Genomic DNA, 23,675 nt, shown 5'->3' with positions numbered 1-23,675 from the left:
CGGACACCGACGTCTTACTCCCGGACAAGCTAAACACCTTCTGATGCCACTGATGCGGCCCACTCTCCGTGGCCGACGTGAGTAAGACATTTAAGCGTGTTAACCCTCGCTAGGCCGCCGGCCCAGATGGCATCCATAGCCGCGTCCTCAGAGCATGCACAGACCAGCTGCCTGGAGTGTTTACGGACATATTCAATCTCACCCTATCCCAGTCTGCTGTCCCCACTTGCTTCAAAATGTCCACCATTGTTCCTGTCCCAAAGAAAGAAAAGGTAACTGAACTAAATGACTATCGCCCTGTAGCACTCACTTCTGTCATCATGAAGTGCTTTGAGAGGCTAGTTAAGGATCATATCACCTCCACCTTACCTGACACCCTAGACCCACCAATTTGCATACTGCCCCAATAGATCCACAGACGATGCACTCGCACACTCCCCTATCCCATCTGGACAAGAGGAATACCTATGTAAGAATGCTGTTAATTGACTATAGCTCAGCCTTCAACACCATAGTTCCCTACAAGCTCATCATAAAGCTCGGGGCCCTGGGTCTGTACCCCGCCCTGTGCAACTGGGTTCTGGACTTCCTGAAGGGCCGCCCCCAGGTGGTGAAGGTAGGCAACAACACCTCCACTACGCTGATCCTCAACACATGGGCCCTGCAAGGGTGCTTGCTCAGCCCCCTCCTGTACTCCCTGTTTACCCATGACTGCGTGGCCACACACACCTCCAACTCAATCATCAAGTTTGCAGACGACACAACATTAGTAGGCCTGATTACCAACAATGATGAGACAGCCTACAGGGAGGAGGTGAGGGCCCTGGCGGCGTGGTGCCAGGAAAATAACCTCTCCCTCAACATCAACAAAACGAAGGAGCTGATCGTGGACTTCAGGAGACAGCAGAGGGAACACGCCCCTATCCACATCGACGGGACCGCAGTGGAGAAGGTGAAAAGCTTCAAGTTCCTCGGTGTACACATCACTGACAATCTGAAATGTATTTATTTATTATTTTTCCTTTATTTAACTAGGCAAGTCAGTTAAGAACAAATTCTTATTTACAATGACGGCCTACACCGGCCAAACCCGGACGACACTGTGCCAATTGTGCGCCGCCCTATGGGACTCCCAATCACGGCCGGTTGTGATACAGCCTGGAATCGAACCAGGAGGTCTGTAGTGACACCTCAAGCACTAAGATGCAGTGCCTTAGACCACTGCGCCACTCGGGAGCCCACACAAACAATGTGGTGAAGAAGGCGCAACAGCAACACAATTGAGAGCATTCTGTCGGGCTGTATCATCGCCTGGTACGGCAACTGCACCACCGCAACCGCAGGGCTCTCCAGAGGGTGGTGCGGTCTGTCCAATGCATCACCGGGGGCACACCGCCTGCCCTCCAGGATACCTACAGCACCCGATGTCACAGGAAGGCCAAAAGGACCATCAAGGACATCAATCACACGAGCCACGGCCTGTTCACCCCGCTATCATCCAGAAGGCGAGGTCAGTACGGGTGCATCAAAGCTGGGACAGAGAGACTGAAAAACAGCTTCTATCTCAAGGACATCAGATTGTTAAATAGCCATCACTAGCCGGCTACCACCCGGTTACTCAACCCTGCACCTTAGAGGCTGCTGCCCTATGTACATAGACATTGAATCACTGGTCACTTTAATAATGGAACACTAGTCACTTTAATAATGTTTACATACTGTTTTACTCATTTCATATGTATATACTGTATTCTACTGTATCTTAATCAATGCCAATCCGACATTGCCCATCCTAATATTTATATATTTCTTAATTCCATTCTTTTACTTTTAGATTTGTGTGTATTGTTGTGAATTGTTAAGATACTACTGCACTGTTGGAGCTAGGAACACAAGCCCTTCGCTACACCCGCAATAACATCTGCTAAATATGTGTATGTGACCAATAAAATGTGATTTGATTTGAGGTCGGTTGGACGTACTGCCAAATTCTCTAAAACGACGTTGGAGGTGGCTTATGGAAGAGAAATTAACATAAAATTCTCAGGCAAAAGCTCTGGTGGACATTCCTGCAGTCAGCATGCCAATTGCACGCTCCCTCAAAACTTGAGACATCTGTTGCATTGTGTTGTATGACAAAACTGCTAATTTTAGAATGGCCTTTTATTGTCCCCAGCACAAGGTGCACCTGTGTAATGATCATGCTGTTTAATCATCGTCTTGATATGCCACACCTGTCAGGTGGATGGATTATCTTGGCAAAGGAGAAATGCTCACTAACATGGATGTAAACAAATGTGTGCGCAAAATGAGAGAAATAAGCTTTTGTGCGTATGGAAAATTTCTAGGATCTTTTATTTCAACTCATGAAACATGAGACCAACACTTTACATGTTGCGTTCATATTTCTGTTCAGTGAATATTGTAGCTTTAGACCTCACACAAGAGTGCATAGTTTCCCCTATCAATGATCCAGCAAAACTCATTCCCATACCAGGCAAGATTGGGAACTTAAATGTACTTCGCTTGGAGGCATTTGAGCGACCTCTGTGTAGCTCTACACAGAGCTTCAAGTTAGTATTATGTAATCCACCAGCTGGCAGATCAGTTGTTTCATAATAGCCTAAGGGGTAGCTAGAACGTGTCCGAGGCCTGCCTAATCGCAAGGACTCTTGAATAGCTCCTTTACTCCTGGGTCCTGACCCCACACTAGTGATGTGGGGAAATCGATACGGTTACATATGGGGATTTTATTGTTGATGATATATCGTATCGTATAGTTTTGACAATTTATCAATATTACTTTTGTGCTAGTTGGCTTTACCTGCACCAAAACTCCAGTATTTTTCCTTCATAGCTTGTTCTCCATCTTCTTTTTAAATAGGCAGTAAAACAAATTCAGCACTTTTATTTCCATGACTGATCAAAACTTCATGACTCGCTCTCTTGTGCCTCTGCAGCAGACATATAGTGAGCAATATGTTTGGGACATTGAATCGCAATAAAATCTCAGCATCAAATCGCAATGCATATAGAATCGTGAGAATCGCAATACATACCGCATCGTCACCAAAGTATTGTGATAATATCTTATCAGCCCTACCCCACACTATCACTTGACATAATCCTATCAGAGCATAAGAAAAGGATCCAATGGTGCTGGTAGGCCTATAGTTACCAGGGGGATATAGAAAGACAGGGTGGATGGTGGACAGAGACGAGGCTAGGGTGTTAGTTAGCCCCTAAAACAGTAGGCACTGTTGGCCCTGCTGAGGAGAAAGCCAGCGAAGGCCACACTGAATCACTGCCAATACCTGGGGGACATGTCTCCCGTTATTCACCGGTGACTCATGGCTTCTGTGGATGAGAAGCTCACTTGACTAAAGCGAAGCAGCTAATCGCTGGGCTTTGGAGCGGCTCAGCCTGTCAGCACACTGCCTATTGTGACTCAGCCCTCACACAGCAAGCTTGCTACCTCTCTTTCGCTCTCTCTCTGGGTGCTGACAATGTGAAGGCCACTGCAGAGGTGGGGTAATAATGTGGGCTCATGTTCAGCGTGTGCAGCCCAGCAAAAGACCGGAGGGGTCCTCACAGGTCTGTCTGTGTGCCACATAGCAACTTGCCACATACCTGTGTTACCCTAGCCATGCAATTTTCAGAGGTTGTCCAAGCCAACATGGATTATTTCACACGTTAGTTTGGGCATGCCTGTTTGTAGTTTCCTTTTTGTATACATTTCTTTTCGGCACCATCTGAACACACAAAGATCCGCTTGGACGACCAAGAGCTTCTCCTCCCGATGCTGCGCTTCCCCTTTAATTTCCCATTAAATAGCTGGCATCAGCTGCGCAAAGGGGATGACGTGGCGTGAGAGACAAAGTTCAAACCTTCTGTTCCGAAGCTCCTTTACTCCGTTTTGTTTTTGTTCTATTTAAAAGTGTGCATTGTAGCTGTGTCGCAAGATCAACAAGGATCGGATCCACTCATTTCTATTGTTGGACTGCACATCTCCAGTGGTCTCCGCTGTTCTCCATGGCCTTTCTCCGCCAGAGATCTGTTGGCGGATTGGATTGACTGACTAACCGACTGACTAACAACTTTTCTAAGCGGTTTTTCATTTATTTTGGGTTGGTTTATGTGTTCAATTGTTGGGGAAGAGTAATGTGAGTCCTGATAATCTTTATTTGTTGTGTGGAACGGGAGATTGGAGTGATCTGGTTTTACGCCTCACATTATGAACAAACATTGAGTGACTGAGGTCACTTGGATTCACTTGAATCATTTACAGGGCCGGACTATTTTTATGTCCGAGGTACGGGACTTTTCCTGAGTAACTTATATTATTATTTTGTGACTATTCTTTGTGTGAGAATTTATTTTGTATAATACAAAAAATGCAAAAGAACCATTGTTTTGAAGTTATTTCTAATGTTTTTAAGGGTTTATGACTTTTTCATGAGTCCTTTGTATTGGTCTAGACTATGACTGACAGATGAGACCGACTCATAAACTTAATGGAGAAATCAAACATTTCTCTGGTAGGCGTGACCTACCTGGCACCCCTAAGAAACAATAACCTCAAGTCAAAACCGTTACAATGTGCATCCAACACGGTCCTCAAATGATGATTTCTCACATAGATGCACATCTTAAATCAGGTTACAGACCAGTTAACTAGGCCTAAGACCCCTCGACTTAGCGACTGCAATATTAGCAGGCTAGTTGTTGGTTTCATAACATTATCACTAAATCGCCTTTGTTCACAAATTAAATAAATCCTGCAGATCCAATGAACTGGATCTAAGAACAAACAAGGCAATTATAATGAGAGCCCCAAGGAAAAACACACTTCCTGATAACCATGCAGCAAGGAGAACTAAATGAGGGGTCTTAACTTTTCGTCATGGGGGCGAGGGAGCGCTGTGAGTTAATAGCACAGCATCTCTGTTAAATATGTAGGCCTAGGTGGAAGCTGTCTCAATAATGCAGACTGACTTTCTCCATCCCGTTTTGTGGTGGCATAGCCAGGATACCAAACAAGGCCTCAGCCATGTCTGTCTGCCCCACAGAAAAGGATAGAGGGTAAAGCTGCTTAGAGACTGGATAAGAGACCACTGCCATCTAACACAATGGGCCAGACTAGGTCATGTGCACATTCAACATATCTTTCTGCGGATTGTCTTTCTGCTGCATCGCTCATTTTGTTGTCAAGTCATAAGGTCGGTTGAAATTGGTGTTTTGTTAAATGTGTTTCTACAGAAACGACACAATACATATTGTTGAAGCAGTAATGCACTGTAGTTAATTGGGCACTTAAGCCCATCTAAAATGGATGAGCTAATAACCCGTCTTGACAGACTTATAATGCATGACTGCTTATGCTGTGTACAAAACAACTGGGAACTGGGAACTCGGAAATCTCCGACTTCCGATTTCAGTGCGTTCAAAACAACTGGGAACTTGGAAAAAATGAGCGATGCAGCAGAAAGACAATCCGCAGAAATATATTTTGAATGTGCACATTACCTAGTCTGACGTGTGAAAAAAAAAAACGAGCTCCGACTGGAAAAAAACGATTTGAACGGTCATCCAACTCGGAATTCCAACTCGGGAACTCTGGCCTCTTTCTAGAGCTCTGACTTTTTGACCTGAAGATCACTGACGCCATGATTTGACCTCATATTTTTCGAGTTCCCAGTTGTTTTGATTGCGGCATTAAGACACGGGTGATATTCAATGTTTGTATTTCTTAAAGAAACTTGCTTACTTGATCTCACCTCAGGTATGGCTTGTTTTTATGCATTTCTGTTAAGAGCAATAATGTGTTATTTCTCTCATGATTGGATTCGTACATGCACTGGCATATTAACTGCTGGAGGCAGTCTCCCTCTTTTTGCATTCTATTCAATGGCAATCATTTGCATTCTGCCAGGGTAGACGGAGCACTAGGTGGGCAAGTAGGGATTCAAGTTTGTCAGTCGGAGCAACTGCTTTGCATTTGCTTCTTCTGCTGCAAACATATGACTCAACATTTGACTATGGGCTGCTCATAAACAAAGCGGCTGGATATACGGGCCAAGAGCAGACAGGAAAAACTGCACATGTATTTATAATATTGTTTCAGGGAGAGAGACAAGAGGAGAAAGAGGACATACAGTTCAGGAAGTTTTGAAGTTGATTTTCCTTCCACAATTGGGGCACCTGCAGAGCTGACATTTTACAAAAGAAAATAACCTGGACTCAACACTTAAATTAATATTTAAAAGATTGCTAGGATTTTAGCACAACAAATAAGGAAAATACCTACTGTGATATAACTACTGTTTCAAAGGTGATGGAATCATTACATTCCCCTTCTACAGGAGTAGCTTTTGGACAAACAGCATGTGTCTGATTTATGGGACCATATGAACAAAAAAATCCCATTAATAAATCTACCATCATTGCCCACAGAATCACATCGTTCATCCCACATGCTGGCTGTCCAACCAGCCCTTTGCTTTTAGGCCTCTCAGGGGACATGAGACACTCAAGCATCTATGAGGAAGCCACTAGTGAGTCTAATGGAGGTTGAAGGGGGAGAACTGGAAGCTCCAAGCCAGACGCTGGCAGAGAGGCGCTAAAAAAAGAATGTTTTCAAAACCCAGGAGAGGCTAGGGAAAGTAGGCATGGCCGTGAAGGTACAGCTCCCAGGAAGCGTTTGCTGCTTATGAATGTAGGGCAGCCATCTCCCGCCTCCACACAGTCCTCTTTTCACTGCCTGAGGAGCGGTGGTAGAGAACAGCCGGCGAGGAAGAGAACTCGCAGACAAGAGCAGGTCATGTGCATCGCTCAAGTTTGGTCCACTTTGTATGCCCTTGACTGGACCATTTTACAGAGGGAGGCTTGTGCTTCCCAGACCCAGTCCTACCTACTGAGACACAGCAACCTCTGATAGAAACACAATGTCAAGTGTTTGGAAACTGTTGTGTACAACTCAAATCAATTCAAATCTACTTGTATTTGTCACATGCACCGAATACACCTTACAGTGAAATGCTTACTTACAAGCCCTTAACCAACAATGCAGTTTTAAAATAACATTAGCAAGGCTATATACAGGGGGTACCGGTACCCGAGTCAATGTGCGGGGGCACCGGTTAGTCGAGGTAATTGAGGTAATATGTACATGTAGGTAGAGTTATTAAAGTGACTATGCATAGATAATAAACAGAGAGTAGCAGCAGCGTAAAAGGGGGAGGGGGAGGGGGCAATGCAAATAGTCTGGGTAGCCATTTGATTAGATGTTCAGGAGTCTTATGGCTTGGGGGCAGAAGCTGTTTAGAAGCCTCTTGGACCTAGACTTGGTGCTCCGGTACGGCTTGCCGTGCGGTAGCAGAGAGAACAGTCTATGACTAGGGTGGCTGGAGTCTTTCACAATTTTTAGGGCCTTCCTCTGACACCGCCTGGTATAGAGGTCCTGGATGGCAGGAAGCTTGGCCCCATTGATTTACTGGGCCATACGCACTACCCTCTGTAGTGCCTTACGATCGGAGGCCGAGCAGTTGCCATACCAGGCAGTGATGCAACCAGTCAGGATGCTCTCGATGGTGCAGCTGTAGAACATTTTGAGGATTTGAGGACCCATGCCAAATCTTTTCAGTCTCCTTAGGGGGAATAGGTTTTGTCGTGCCTTCATCACGACTGTCTTGGTGTGCTTGGACCATGTTAGTTTATTGGTGATGTGGACACCAAGGAACTTGAAGCTCTCAACCTGCTCCACTACAGCCCCGTCAATAAGAATGGGAGTGTGCTCGGTCCTCTTCTTTTTCCTGTAGTCCACAATCATCTCCTTTGTCTTGATCACGTTGAGGGAGAGGTTGTTGTCCTGGCACCACACGGCCAGGTCTCTGACCTCCTCCCTATAGGCTCGTCGTTGTCGGTGATCAGGCCTACCACTGTTGTGTCATCGGCAAACGTAATGATGGTGTTGGAGTCGTGCCAGGCCATGCTGTCATGAGTGAACAGGGAGTACAGGAGGGGACTGAGCACGCACCCCTGAGGGGCCCCCGTGTTGAGGATCAGCGTGACGGATGTGTTGTTACCTACCCTTACCCCCTGGGGGCGGTCCATCAGGAAGTCCAGGATCCAGTTGCAGGGGGAGGTGTTTAGTCCCAGGGTCCTTAGCTTAGTGATGAGCTTTGAGGTCACTATGGTGTCGAACGCTGAGATGTAGTGAATTAATAGCATTCTCACATAGGTGTTCCTCTTGTCCAGGTGTGTAAGGGCAGTGTGGAGCGCAATAGAGATTGCATCATCTGTGGATCTGTTGGGGTGGTATGCAAATTGGAGTGGGTCTAGGGTTTCTGGGATAATGGCTTTGATGTGAGCCATGACCAGCCTTTCAAAGCACTTCATGGCTACAGACGTGAGTGCTATGGGTCGGTAGTCATTTAGGCAGGTTACCTTAGTGTTCTTTGGCACAGGGACTATGGTGGTCTGCCTGAAACATGTTGGTATTACAGACTCAGACAGGGAGAGGTTGAAAATGTCAGTGAAGATGCCAGTTGGTCAGCGCATGCTCGGAGTACACGTCCTGATAATACGTCTGGCCCTGCGGCCTTGTGAATGTTGACCTGTTTAAAGGTCTTACTCACATCGGCTATGGAGAGCGTAATCACACAGTCATCCGGAACAACTGATGCTCTCATGCATGTTACTTGCCTCGAAACGAGCATAGAAGTAATTTTGCTCGTCTGGTAGGCTCGTGTCATCGGGAAGCTCACGGCTGTGCTTCCCTTTGTAGTCTGTAATAGTTTGCAAGCCCTGTCACATCCGACGAGCATCGGAGCCGGACTAGTACGATTCGAGCTTAGTCCTGTATTGACGCCTTGCCTGTTTGATGGTTCGTTAGAGGGCATAGCGGGATTTCTTATAAGCTTCCAGGTTAGAGTCCCGCTCCTTGAAAGAGACAGCTCTACCCTTTCAGTGCGGATGTTGCCTTTAATCCATGGCTTCTGGTTGGGATATGTATGGACAGTCACTGTGGGGATGACGTCATCGATGCACTTATTGATGAAGCCAGTGACTGATGTGGTGTACTTCTCAATGCTATCGGAAGAATCCCGGAACATATTCCAGTCTGTGCTAGCAAAACAGTCCTGTAGCTTAGCATCTGCTTCATCTGACCACTTAATTATTGACAGAGTAACTTGTGCTTCCTGCTTTAGTTTTTGCTTGTAAGCAGGAATCAGGAGGATAGAATTATGGTCAGATTTGCCAAATGGAGGGAGAGGGAGAGCTTTGTACGCATATCTGTGTGTGGAGTAAAGGTGGTCTAGAGTTTTTTTCCCTCTGGTTGCACATTTAACATGCTGGTAGAAATGACGTAAAACGGATTTAAGTGCATTAAAGTCCCCGGCCACAAGGAGCGCCGCCTCTGGATGAGAAACCACATGTCACTGGGCAGCTCGCGGCTGTGCTTCCATTTGTAGTCTGTAATAGTTTGCAAGCCCTGCCACATCCGACGAGCATCGGAGCCGGTGTAGTATGATTCGATCTTAGTCCTGTATTGACGCTTTGCCTGTTTGATGGTTGTTTGGAGGGCGTAGCGGAATTTCTTATAAACTTCCGGGCGTTTAACACATTTGGTGTTAAATGTGCCCACAATTACCAAATAAGCCTTAAGGCAGTGGCACCAAACAAGTGTTGAATTCTTCAATCAAGACAGTGCAAAAGCAAGGCTTGGCTGAGAATCAACGGTTGTGATTTCCCACTGGGCAAAAACTAGTTCAATCAACGTTGTTTCCACATCATTTTAACCCCCAAAATCTATGTGATAACATTGAACCAACATGGAAACTGATTGGATTTGCAAAAAGTCATCAACGTAAGGCCATTTAGTATTTTTTCCTCCAACTTTTAACCTAAATCCAAATTACATTGATTTTTTTATTGAATTCGCATTGAATTCACGTTAGTTGACAACTCAACCAAATGTAAATAAAAACTAGACGTTGAACTGACGTCTGTGCCCAGTGGGTTATTTACAAGCGTGTTTAGAAAGGACAGATTGGTAACGTCAAATGTTGGGCTTAACGGAGATTAACTGTGCTTACTGCCTTTGGCATTCCTCTTTATAAGACTGACATTTGGAATAGCCAGGATAAACAGAGATTGAGACCAAACTGAGACCAAACTGGACTGAAATGTAATCTTCAAACAAATGTAATGACCCAGACTGCCAACGCGTTATTAACTCATAACTAACTCAACAACAGTGAGCCCAAGTAAAGATATATACATCAGCACAGGTAGAGAAGAGTCAGATGTTTTAGTGAAATATGCATGGTCTTTAGACTCAGTATACCCATGTATGAACATGAATGCTATTCCCTAAAGGGCAGAAGCTCCTTGGGGTTTTTACCAGAGCTATGAGATCATGGTAAACCAGAGCTGGAGGCCACCGGTGGAGGGCCCTGCCTGCTGCCATGTGAAGGCACTGTGCTGTGCTCCTGCCGCTGAGGGGTTAAGTGGCCAGTGAGGACAGGGCACTGGCTGGGTGACTACCTCATGAAGCTGGTTGAGAGAATGCCAAGAGTGTGCAAAGCTGTCATCAAGGCAAATGGTGGCTATTTGAATCTCAAATATAAAATATATTTTGATTTGTTTAACACTTTTTTGGTTACTACATGATTCCATATGTGTTATTTCATAGTTTTGATGTCTTCATTATTATTCTACAATGTAGAAAATAGTACAAATAAAGAAAAACCCTTGAATGAGTAGGTGTTCTAAAACTTTTGTCCGGTAGTGTAGCGGCCTAAATAGCACTAAGATAGGAGAGCTCTGAGGGACAGGAGAACCTCTAAGGGGAGGCAGGTGCCGATGGGACCTGTGCAGCTTCAATTTGCGGTGGCGTGTTCTAGAATTTTTCTGTGCCAACTTCTTTACAGCAGACCAAGTAGTACCGGGTGTGCTGAAATATCCCTGCCACAGCTTCAAATGGGATGTTTGAAGAGGGTGAAAATGTGAGTTGATCGATGTGTGCACAATGAGGCCTCAGAAGTTTCATGTCATTGCTTTGGACATTGAACTGCAAGCAGCCATGGTGGAAGAGCAACAACTGCCACATTGCTCACCATGCTTGAACTCTTCATCACCCCATTGTTTTACCTTCAGGTCTTGTGTAATCTGCAGAACTGATGTTAATGTCAACACATTGGGTGTGAATTTTCATCAAGAATGTACAATTTGGGTTGTGTGCTACTGTGGGAGACCATTTCAATATGATCTTATCTTTGACAACAACATTATGATATAAATTCATTGTTTGGACTTATTAATTATATATACCCATTGATTCTTGAAGAATATTATTTATAAATGCCTCATGAGCTTAGTTCAACTGTCCGACGTCATCAGAACCCAAAATATAAGATGGTTTTACTCCAATGTTTGTAAACAAAGTAAATGTAAACAGACACTATATAGCCTCAAAACATGGTTACAACTATAATGTTGATATCATGGATGGTCAGTCCTTGCATCCATAGCTCTGTCTATGAATATGAGAGTAGCTACATTTCTCCAGCCCCTTTTTACCGAAACAGGACAGGGAGAATGTTTGGTTATTGTTTCTATTGCTGATTGCCGCTTTAAACTTTTACAAATGTGATGAGGGTACATCCATTGTTTTAGATTCTGAAACTAGTTCAATGCAAAAAGAGGTCAGATCATCCTGAAACAGTACATTAGGGACTCAAGTGAATGTTCTGATTAGTCTGCTATGAAATGCCAAAATAATAATCAACTGCAGTAAATTAATTGTTCTTGATATGCACTGCTTATTGAAAGGAGTTTACTTTGTCTGTGAAGATCATGTTTAGTAAAAGCTGGGTAAAGTAAGGCAAGCCCCTTATCTAGGTATCACAAAGGATAGATCACTGGTTCTGCCCTAATATCTGAATGCACTTTCTGTTCTGCTTTTAAATCATATTTGATATTTCAAATGTATGCTGCACTGAGGGCCTGGGAGTGACCTTCGACATTCTAATTGAAGCGCAAAATCTTGAACGTCGGGACCATGTTTGACCTGTGGAAGATGTATAGATGGAAACTGGCGTCAAATACACTCAGAGTAATTGCTGTGTGGCGGGCAGGAGGTGCCAAATCAATCATATTTTCATCCAATTAGCTAGCCAGGCATTGCAGAGAGGGTGACAGACCTCTTTTACACAAATGAAAAGCTTGGGGGGGAGACAACCTTGGAGGACCCTGAGGGCGTCCGTTTGTCTGTAGAGTTGCCAGTTATTATAAAACAGAGTGCATTGCACAACACTTTGAAGCAGAGTGCTTTTTGCGGTCTGCGGCTCTTACGTAAGGCGCATCCAGGTGCTAGGTGTTTTTAGCTTGTTTAAATAGACAAACCTTGTTTATGCCAACCCTGATGCCGATTACGTCATCTCTTTTCTCATCTGCAAACATCAGAGCCTTTAATAGACCTACTGACAGATACAGTCATCACCCAAACTCACCCTTCTCTGTGGAAAATAGGTTACCTACCTATGAATTCAGAACCCTTACCAACTCTCTGTTTAAGCTGCTGTATGTCTATGACAGTTCCCAGTTTTGCTCTGAATGATAGCAGGTTCCTGGGTATGTTCAACAACCATAACAGTCTGTAATTATATTTTCCTGTTTACTAAACTAATTTAAGTGCTCGCTGATGATTACTATAGCAATTACTGTAAGTGAGGGCCAATTGCCAAATAAGTGTCCTTCTAGGGTCATGTTTGAGGCATGCAGCAAACCTGCCGCTCAATTTAGCAGCATGTGCAACTGATGTCTTTAACGCTCCCCTGCTTCTTCAGTAAGCACAAGAGGCCAAAATATACTTGGAAGTGAAAAATAGATGCCAACAAAAGGTCTGACACAGAGTAAATTAAAGACAAGGCAACAAATATAGTGGTATATGCTTAGTCAGAATGATCACCAGATATCAGTCATGCCACTAGAGGTTCTGGGAAGAGGCCCTCAAGACAGAGGGACACTGTTCTCTAGGAGCTACGACACAGCAGGCAAAAACCTCTGACCCCAGACTTGTTCCTCGGGGAACAAGATCATTCATGGCAGTATATAAGCAGAGGACATCTTCATTGATTTGGAAGTAATGACTTGTGAATCCTTGCAGATCCCTTTTCTCTGTCTCTCTGTTGCCCTTGTTTAGCCTAGCTGGGCATTCTAAATTGAGTAGCATCGATTGCAAGTGTGAAAGGCAGTTAGTTGTGCCTTTGGCTACAGTAAAAACAGGCATTGAGGAGACGTGTTCACGCCTACCGCCTGTGTCCTGGGCAAGTCAAGGCAAGGATTCAGCCTGAACTGCTGGGACTTTTTTTTAAGAAGGATATAAAAAAAACTCTTGCTATGGGTCAAGGTATGACATAGCCTAGCATGACCATTAGTGCTTCGTTTCTTTGATTTATCACTCCCATTAAGCAATGCATCTTTAATTGGAAAAGAGTGTAGTGGAGATGAACCCTGGTTGTAAATCTTGGGGACTAATGACCTCACTCTGCTGAGGTAATGTGTCGTGATCTCACCATATTGATTTGTGGTTTGTTGAGATCAAATGTTTTGGTCGCTCTTATCCATCAATTCTCACTGGGCTCAAGTGTCAACAATTCATCTGGTCTTCTATAGTGCCCCAGTCTGTAAGTTATAAGTAAAACTTGAGGGTAATTTAGGGGTCTAAATCAATTAAATGTCTCGATTTGCAAAAATCCCAAATTACAGCCAAATAAGTCTATTGGGAGTTGCAGGTGGTGTAACATTGCCTTAACTGCTAGACACACCCAAATAGCAATGTCAGACTCAAACAAGGAAAGGTTGTCTTTGTCTTTTATCCTGTATCTCGTCTCTAGATTTATGACAAACGAGGGAGGCTGAGAGATGCCCTCTTTCTCTCTGAATCAGAGGTCTGCTCTGTGTCTACTGTAAAACGGATTATGGTGTGTGTGTGTTTCTTGGAAGCAGCAACTGTCAATGTTGCTGAAGAACAATCACACTCTTAATTCAATGCCAAAAAGCTCTTAGCCAAATTTTGGCTTGACACAAAAGACGAACAGGAAAATTTCATCAGGGCTCTCTTGTGCATAAATCAATTATTTGTTTTCATGTAAAGCAACACTCTTTGGTGTGAAAGCTGAAAAATGTGTGGAATTGATCATTTAGAACAGCGCATATCTCATCAATCTTTTGTGTGTCTGTGTCAAAATGAGATGGACAAATTGTAGGCCAGGTTACATTTTGTATCATTAACCCTTAGCAAGTGCAAGATCGCATTAACGTTGTAATTACATTGTAGTTATTAAGATGTGAATGGACAGCAATGCTTGATCCGGTAAAACTGTGCGACACTGTCGTAGTCCATTAGGACTGAGGCACTTTCGGGTGAGGGCACAGATGACCCCTTCTCTTCCTGTTGTGTTATGAATTAGGAGATGTGGGGAGATGAGTGTGTCACATGCAAATGTCTCTCTCCCCTGCTCCTCTGATGTCCAATCCGGTCGCACAGCAGTGCTCATTAACGCAGCCGTCAGCTGCAGCGCTTCCGACACCACACACTGTTCCTCCAGCAGTGTGCGGAAGCAGACTGTGTGTGTGTGTGTGTGTGTGTGTGTGTGTGTGTGTGTGTGTGTGTGTGTGTGTGTGTGTGTGTGTGTGTGTGTGTGTGTGTGTGTGTGTGTGTGTGTGTGTGTGTGTGTGTGTGTGTGTGTGTGTGTGTGTGTGTGTGTGTGTGTGTGTGTGTGTGTGTGTGTGTGTGTGTGTGTGTGTGTGCGTGCGTGTGTGTGTGTGTCTTGGAGGAATCCGGATGTGCGCGTGGTGGTTTACAGCTGTGGGAGACGTGCCTGTTTAATGAGATTTAGGAGAGCTCCCCTCTCTCAATTATCAGCGCTCACAGTGGAGGTACCGGGGGCAGTGGGAAACAAGGGGATGGAGGGAATGGGGGTAGGAGGGAGTGAAGGAGGAAGGAGGCTTAGTCATGGCTCTCCTCCATCCATCCCTCCCTCTATTGTTACCCATCCTCAAGATGGCCTCTACAGCCGTTCCCAACAGAACGAGCTCTGAAAACACTCACAGAGTGAAGTCAGGCAGTAAGCGATGTCTATTTTTAGCCATCACAGCATATGTGTTGAATTATGCATTGCATACTGTATATTGCATTGGCTCCTCCTGTGGTTATTTTTCGTCATAATGACATGGTGGGATTGTGAGCGAGGACAAATGAGCCTGCTGACACGTATGCCTGCATCCATTATGCTCCTCTCTCTCTCATTCCCTAGTCAACAGCCATCATTAAGGGGTGTGAAGAAAGCCTGACACTTTGAAGCTGGACAAACAGAGCAGCTTTTCTACCTGCCTTGTCAGATGATGAAGAGATGAGAAGAAATGGAGGCCACGATTGCATGCCTCAGGTGAAGGCTTCACACATGAGCCGAATGGGATTGCAACGCCGAGCTGCTTTCAGCATTAGAATTGTTATCAGATTATTAATGAGCTGCTCTGAACACACACGTACACACCCACACACACAAAATACTATTTAAAATATCTCAATTACTTTCACATACATTCAAAGTAATTATTCAGATATATTTTATTTGAAAAGTTGAATATTTTAATGTATTTGGAAATATACTTGGAAAGTATTTGACAATACTCAAATACACTGACTCAAATACACTTCCATGCATTTGACCCAGGTATTTGAAAATAGTATTTGAAATAAATATTTGAAAATACTCTCAAATACAATTTGGTAGACTATTTGGACTTTACAAACCATTAAAATACTCAAATAAAAGTATTTGTTTTGGGCTGTGTATTTGTATATTCTCAAATACACAGAAAAAAAGTATTTTAAATACCAGATACTAAAATACACATGTATTTGAACCCATGTCTGACACACACACCACACACACTTCCCAGGAAATGTACTGCTATAGGGGGAGAGAGGTGGCCACTCGCTAGCGATAACTGAGTGAGGTCTGTGTTCTATACACATTGCTTATGACAGTACTGCTTTTATTTTTTTCATACCCTACTATTTTGGGTTCAATTCAAAAGTGAGTTGTCATTAAATGTGACAGCCCTATCTCTGTGTCGTGATTCCCTTATCCTCCAGAAGTATCATTACGCGTCAGCCATGACAGTTTAAGAGGAGGGCTGCGTCTCACCCACACACTGAGCCGGCTGACACTGGGTGGGGCGTACCATGTCACCCCCCCCTCCCCCATGAGTGTGAACCTTGCTGCTTTCTCTGCCTTTCAAATGTGTGCCTCTGATACCTCAGGCAGGGATGGGAACCTTATTCACACTGTCGTCATTGCACACATACACACAAGTCCAGATCTGCACAATCTGCATTCATCTCCACCTTTTACACACACACACACATACCCACACTGTGAGCCTCTCCTACCCATCAATACAGCACCGTTGCAACACACACACACACATATACACAGGGACTTCCATTCAGGAAGAGCGGCAAAGGAGATCTCCACCTCTCTCCCAGGTCTATTATTAGATCTTCAACCCAGAGACAAAATGATCACACGTTCAGCTGAAACACAACGGAAGGACCTGATCCTCGCAGCACTGAGTCTGAGAATGGGTCTCACTTTGTGCCGAATTAAGACATTGCTCTCCTTTAAAAAGACTATAATTAGCGCTGCAGGAATGATCCCATGGAAAACAAATAATCAATCAAACTATGATCGCTTTAGAGAGGGAACCAGGAACCACTGCAAATATCCATAAATGGAAATTGTTCTTGTGTAATAAATGCATAATATGTGAGTGTGTCCTTCTTCTTCTTAGATATACTTAGGCTTATCCATGGGGTCAATTACATTTGATAACTGTCAATACATGAACACTACTGTAGGTATGGATATGTTCTGGTAGTATGGGCCTTGGCAGCATCCAGAGCTGTGTGCAAAGTCACAGACAATAAGCTCTTTGTGCAGAGCAGATCTAGCAGACTGACACTGCTACAACCCTCCTCTCAACGCTGCCATCTCTTCCCAAAGACTGGGAATTGGTGATATTGACACAACAAGTTTAGGTCTTTGAAATGGGGCAGGGGTGAACATCAAAATACTGTTTGTTGTATGCCCTGTAGACTATGTGGGACATGACGAACCCCAACATAACACTTCCAATTCAACATTGGGTTCAGTACTGATTTACTAGCTCTAAGTAGAGTAAACACATATACAGTGCATTCGGAAAGTATTCAGACCCCTTGACTTTTTCCACATTTTGTTACTTTAGAGCCTTATTCTAAAATGGATTGAATTGTTTTCAATCTACACACAATACCTCATAATGACAAAGCAAAACAGGTTTTTATAAATGTTTGCAAATTTAGAAAAAATTTAAATATTACATTTACACAAGTATTCAGACCTTTTACTCAGTACCTTGTTGAAGCACCTTTGGCAGCGATTACAGCCTCGAGTCTTCTTAGGTATGATGCTACAAGCTTGGCACACCTGTATTTGGGGAGTTTCTCTCATTCTTCTCTGCAGATCCTCTCAGGCGCTGTCAGGTTGGATGGGGAGCCTCGCTGCACAGCTTTTTTCAGGTTTCTCCAGAGATGTTCGATCAGGTTCAAGTCCGGGCTCTGGCTGGGCCACAAAAGGACATTCAGAGACTTGTCCCGAAGCCACTCCTGCGTTGTCTTGGCTGTGTGCTTAGGGTCGTTGTCCTGTTGGAAGGTGAACCTTCGCCCCAGTCTGAGGTCCTAAGCTCTCTGGAGCAGGTTTTCATCAAGGATCTCTCTGTACTTTGCTCCGTTCATCTTTCCCTCAAACCTGACTAGTCTCCCAGTCCATGCCGCTGAAAAACATCCCCACAGCATGATGCTGCCACCACCATGCTTCACCGTAGGGATGGTGCCAGGTTTCCTCCAGACGTGGCACTTGGCATTCAGGCCAAAGTGTTCAATCTTGGTTTCATCAGACCAGAGAATCTTGTTTCTCATGGTCTGAGAGTCCTTTAGGTGCCTTTTTGGCAAACTCCAAGCAGGCTGTCATGTGCCTTTTACTGAGGAGTGGCTTCCATCTGGCCACTCTACCATAAAGGCCTGATTGGTGGAGTGCTGCAGAGATGGTTGTCCTTCTGGAAGGTTCTCCCATCTCCACAGAGGAACTCTGGAGCTCTGTAAGAGTGACCATCGGGTTCTTGGTCACCTCCCTGACCAAGGCCCAAGAGTCTTGGTGGTTCCAAACTTCTTCCATTTAAGAATGATGGAGGCCACTGTGTTCTTGGGGACCTTCAATGCTGCAAAAAAATGTTGGTACCCTTCCCCAGATCTGTGCCTCGACACAATCCTGTCTCGGAGCTCTACGAACAATTCCTTCAACCTCATGACTTGGTTTTTGCTCTGACATGCACTGTCAACTGTGGGACCTTATATAGACAGGTGTGTGCCTTTCCAAATCATGTCCAATCAATTTAATTTACCACAGATGGACTCCAATCAAGTTGTAGAAACATCTCAAGAATGATCAATGGAAATCTGATGCACCGGATCTCAATTTCGAGTCTCATAGCAAAGGGTCAGAATACTTATGTAAATAAGGTATTTACGTTTTTTAGTTTTTAATAAATTTGAAAACAATTCTAAAAACCTAATTTCGCTTTTTCATTATGGGGTATTGTGTGTAGATTGATGAGGATTTTTATTTATTTAATCAATTTTTGAATAAGGCTGTTACGTAACAAAATGTGGAGAACGGGAAGGGGTCTGAATACTTTCCAAATGCACTGTAGCAAAAATTGTAAGCTCACATTTTCAAGGTCAAGAATGAATTCTTTCCAAGCACTTACATAACAAAATGTGGAAAACGGGAAGGGGTCTGAATACTTTCCAAATGCACTGTAGCAAATATAGTAAATCGTAAGCTCACATTTTCAAGGTCAAGAATGAATTATTTCCAAGCCCTTAAATGGCTCTATTTTAGACTGGCTGTGTTTGCTTCTTGTAGGGTCGTTTATTGGTGGTGTTGATCTCACAATTACATGTGACCTATCAAATTGCAATCATCCTCGACACGCTTGAGAAATTCACTATTGTCTTCTGGGTGTCTTCAGTGGTTAGATGTACTATTTATGGATGTGAGTGTGACGTAATATATCTCAAAATGCTCAACCCTTCCCACACACATTTAGCTATAAATTGAATTTACTAGGGAGCCTACGCCGACGAGCGCAAGTGCGCTTAGAATGGTTGCAAATACACTGAAATGGGGAACAAAGAGGAAAAATCAGGACATGGTGAACAAAGTGTGCCCGTATTGTTGTCATGCAAATTAGCCTACAACGACTACACTGTATGAATCGGAAAGCATCTCTTATGAGAATAGCCTGCCATGGTTACTATGAGGAATGCAATCGTTCCTTCCTACGAATGAAATGACGTCGTGCGACGCAAAAGAGAGGGGAAATTCACATTAACCGGACATCGGATAAGTGGGATGGAGGAACATGAACGAATGGAAACAGAGAGGAGCCGGCATACAGCTGAAATGTATTTGACGGTTGTCTTCCCTCTGTTACAGAATTTGAGAGTGGCTTCATAGGATAAGCGGCAAAACGGACAGGACAGTAATTCTGTAACAACCAATTCCGAATTGCTCACTGAACGTAGAAGGCTACTTAGCTTATCATTTATATTAACTGTGTTTGCGCAAAAAAAGTCATGCCAATTAGTGTAAGATATCTATAGCCGGCTAAATTAGCTTTCACTTTTGATGACTCCAAATGCCTATTCTATTCTATTCCTATTCTCGTCTGAAATTGTCTTGCAAAGACAAACATAAACCATTAGTTGACGCTGCATACAAAACAATTTATAACATCAAATCGGTAGCGTACTTACTATTTGCACAGGTGCTGAAGACACATATCGAGGCATTCCCCTTCAACTTCGTCCTCCGAGGTGAGGTCCGACAAAGGGCGCATTGGGACAGGGTCGTTCTCCTGGAGTGGTGGTCTCATCTCTCGGAGGAAGAGCTCCAAGAACCTTCGGAAGGTTTTCTCCTCAGTTGCTGAGCCGGCCATCACTTCTCATTCCTGGACAGATAAGAGACCGCACTAGCCGGGCAAGAAGATTACTTCAAATCGCTTGCTGGACAGCTCCCCACTCGCGCCGGATGGGAACGCGCGCGCGTGAACAAGGTTTTCGCTCAATCACAGGAGAGGGTGGGTGGATGATGACAAGAGAGGGGAGGGAATTTTGAGAAAGCGGGAGAAGCATCAGGTTTGTGTCAGGTTCGGGAACGCGCACGCACAATGCCCCCTCACATGCGATACGTGCTTTTTGAACTAAAGGTGGGCAAATTGCCTTCACTGTGGAAGAACTGTAACAACTAATGGCAATATCGTATTTAAAAAAAGAAGACATTCTCCTTGTGCATAGGACATGTTATTATGACTAATCCAAAACTATATTTAAAAAATATAAAAAGCCTATGATAGGTTAACATCGGGGTTGGGTAGGTTACTTTCTAAATGTCATCCGTTACATTTACTAGTTACCTGTCCAAAATAGTCATTAGTAACATTCATTTAATGAGTTTGGTTAATCCAAAAGTTATCTGATTACTGACAAAAAAATCCATCAAACACATTTGGTATGTCATCATAGTGGTCTTACTTGTGGTCAGACTCGCTCAGATGGAACAACCTTAAATTTAGGCCTTTTTTCAATGCTGAATTGAATGTCATTGAGAAAACAGAAAGGTGCCATAATGTATTTTTTCTCAAACATCCTTACTGAATTGTAATGTAATCCAATAAATTATCATCTAGTTTTTCAAACTGTAATCTGATTATAATATTTTTATAATGTTTTTTGTAAATCAGATTACATGTAACCTGTAACTGATTACATGTAGGATGGACATGTAATCAGTTACTCTCCAACCCTGGTGTCACGAGTTCGTCGTCACAAGACAAGTGTTACACTTGTCTTGTCTGTATTGGTCACACCTGTTACCCATTATGTTAATTTGTTTCCCTATTTTACCCTCTGGTTCCCTCATGGTGTTTTGCGTGATTGTTCGTTGTTTTGCTGTCTTTTGGTGAGCCGGTATTTGCTCTTCCCTGCGTGGAGGATTTGCTCTGCTATTTTTGTTCCAGTAAAGAACTTTGTTATTATAGTTCTGTGTCCTGTGCCTGATTCCATCCTACCGTTACACCCAGACCCATGACAGAATCACGCACCATTGTAATGGAGTCAACAGGCACTTCCATTCCTTCAAGCTCAGTGGAGGAACGCATCCAGCAGCACTCGACCATGCTACAAACTTTGGGCACAGCTATGGATCGAGTCCTGAATACTATGGAGCGATGGGAGAGAGGAGGTTTCCCAACATCTCCTCTTCCTCCAATTCCCCCCACATCGCTGTCCACCCATTCTAACACTGGTGCCAGTGGGATTCGGCTCTCGCTCCCGAGGGCATATGATGGAACAGCTGCCGGGTGTCAGGGGTTTCTGCTCCAGGTGGAGCTCTACCTGGCAACCATCCACCCGGCTCCCTCGGGATACGAGAGCGTGTCCGCCCTCATTTCCTGTCTGTCGGGGGAAAGCACTCGAGTGGGCCAACACGGAGTGGGGAGGTATAGATGCAGAGTCTGTGTGCTATGAGGACTTTACCCACCGTTTCCGGTCTGTATTCGATCATCCACCGGAGGGGAGAGTGGCGGGAGAGCGGTTGTTCCACCTCAGACAGGGGAAGAGGAGCGCACAGGACTTCGCATTGGACTTCAGAACCTTGGCAGCCAGCGCAGGATGGAACGAGAGGGCCCTGATAGACCACTACGATGCAGCCTACGGGAGGACGTTAGTTGGGAGCTGGCCTGCAGGGACACCACTCTTAACCTGGACCAGTTGATAGACTTATTAATCCGGCTGGATAACCTGTTGGCCACCCGCGGACGTCCGGATCAGGGTCCGTCCAGTCCATCCCCCAGCACTTCCGAACCTACACCCATGGAGCTTGGAGGTGCTGATGTAAGGGGACTGTTTCCTGCACCAACTGTGGCCGCAGAGGACACACTGCTTGTCAGTGCTGGAAAGGGTCCTCAGGGAGTCGAGACAGCAGGCAGGGCCCTGGTGGACCATCCCAGGTGAGTAAGCACCCAACTCACCCAGAGCTCCCTGTTGGTCACGTGTGTGTGTTAGATTTCCTGAGTTTTCCCCACATTCCCAGCATAAGGCGCTCGTAGATTCCGGCGCAGCTGGGAATTTTATAGACCATCTGTTTGCACGTAGATTAGGGATCCCTATTGTGCCTGTTGATGTGCCCTTCCCCATACATGCCTTAGATAGTCGCCCTTTAGGGTCGGGCCTGATTAGGGAGGTTACAGCTCCACTCCGGATGGAAACGCCGGAGGGTCATGAGGAGAGAATCAGTCTCTTCCTGATCTATTCTCCTGTGTTTCCCATGGTGCTGGGGCTTCCCTGGTTAGCCACTCATGACCACAATATTTCGTGGCAACAGAGGGCTCTCAAGGGATGGTCACGTCAGTGCTCGGGGAGGTGTGTAGGTGTTTCCGTAGGTGCAACTACGGTGGAGAGTCCAAACCAGGTCTCCACGATGCACATTCCCCCCGAATATGCCGATTTGGCTTTTGCCTTTACAGAAGGCGACTCAATTACCACCCCATCGACAGGGGGATTGTGCGATAAATCTCCGGGAGGGCGCTGCACTTCCTCGGAGTCACGTGTATCCTCTGTCACAGGAGGAGACGGCGGCTATGGAAACATATGTCTCCGAATTTCTAGGACAGGGATACATTCGGCACTCCACTTCCCCTGCCTCCTCGAGTTTCTTTTTTGTGAAGAAGAAGGATGGAGGTTTACGCCCGTGCATTGACTATCGAGGTCTCAATCAAATAACTGTGAAGTACAGTTACCCACTACCTCTCATTGCTAGTGTGACGGAGTCATTGCACGGGGCGCGCTTCTTCACCAAATTGGATCTCAGGAGCGCGTACAATCTGGTGCGTATCCGGGAAGGGGATGAGTGGAAGACGGCATTTAGTACCACCTCTGGGCACTATGAGTACCTCGTCATGCCGTACGGGTTGATGAATGCTCCCTCAGTCTTCCAATCCTTTGTCGATGAGATTTTCAGGGACCTGCACGGACAGGGTGTAGTGGCGTATATAGATGATATTCTCATATACTCCGCTACACGAGCCGAGCATGTGTCCCTGGTGCGCAAGGTGCTTGGTCGACTGTTGGAGCATGACCTTTACGTCAAGGCTGAGAAAGGTCTTAGGACACCGCCTGTCCGAGTCAGGGGTGGAGATGGAGAATGACCGCATTGCAGCCGTGTGTAATTGGCCGACTCCAACCACGGTTAAGGAGGTGCACCGATTCTTAGGGTTTGCCAACTACCAGAGGTTTATCCGGGGCTTCGGTCAGGTAGCGGCTCCCATTACCTCCTTGCTGAAGGGGGACCGGTGTGCCTGCGGTGGTCAGTGGAGGCAGATAGGGCTTTTGGTCACCTGAGGGCACTGTTCACTTCGGCTCCTGTGCTGGCTCATCCGGATCCCTCCTTGGCATTCATAGTCGAGGTGGACACGTCCAAGGCTGGGATAGGAGCTGTACT

At 45.0% G+C, this 23,675-nt stretch overlaps 1 protein-coding gene across 1 annotated transcript in view; it reads right to left on the bottom strand.

Annotated features, from left to right (window-relative positions):
- Positions 1-20,172, bottom strand: part of LOC311136672 (protein phosphatase 1E-like) — a 65,440-nt gene extending 45,268 nt beyond the window's left edge. The window contains exon 1 of the mRNA XM_084170888.1: positions 19,934-20,172. Within this exon, the coding sequence (XP_084027014.1) occupies positions 19,934-20,115 (182 nt within the window). The 5' untranslated portion in view covers positions 20,116-20,172. The remainder of the gene's footprint in view (positions 1-19,933) is intronic.
- Between the last annotated feature and the right edge of the window lie 3,503 nt (positions 20,173-23,675).

The sequence above is a fragment of the Coregonus lavaretus genome, assembly GCF_964263955.1.
Source record: "Coregonus lavaretus genome assembly, chromosome: 10".
Taxonomy (NCBI): domain Eukaryota; kingdom Metazoa; phylum Chordata; class Actinopteri; order Salmoniformes; family Salmonidae; genus Coregonus; species Coregonus lavaretus.
The sequence above is the reverse complement of the archived record's forward strand: the minus strand, read 5'-3'. Positions and strand labels throughout refer to the sequence as shown.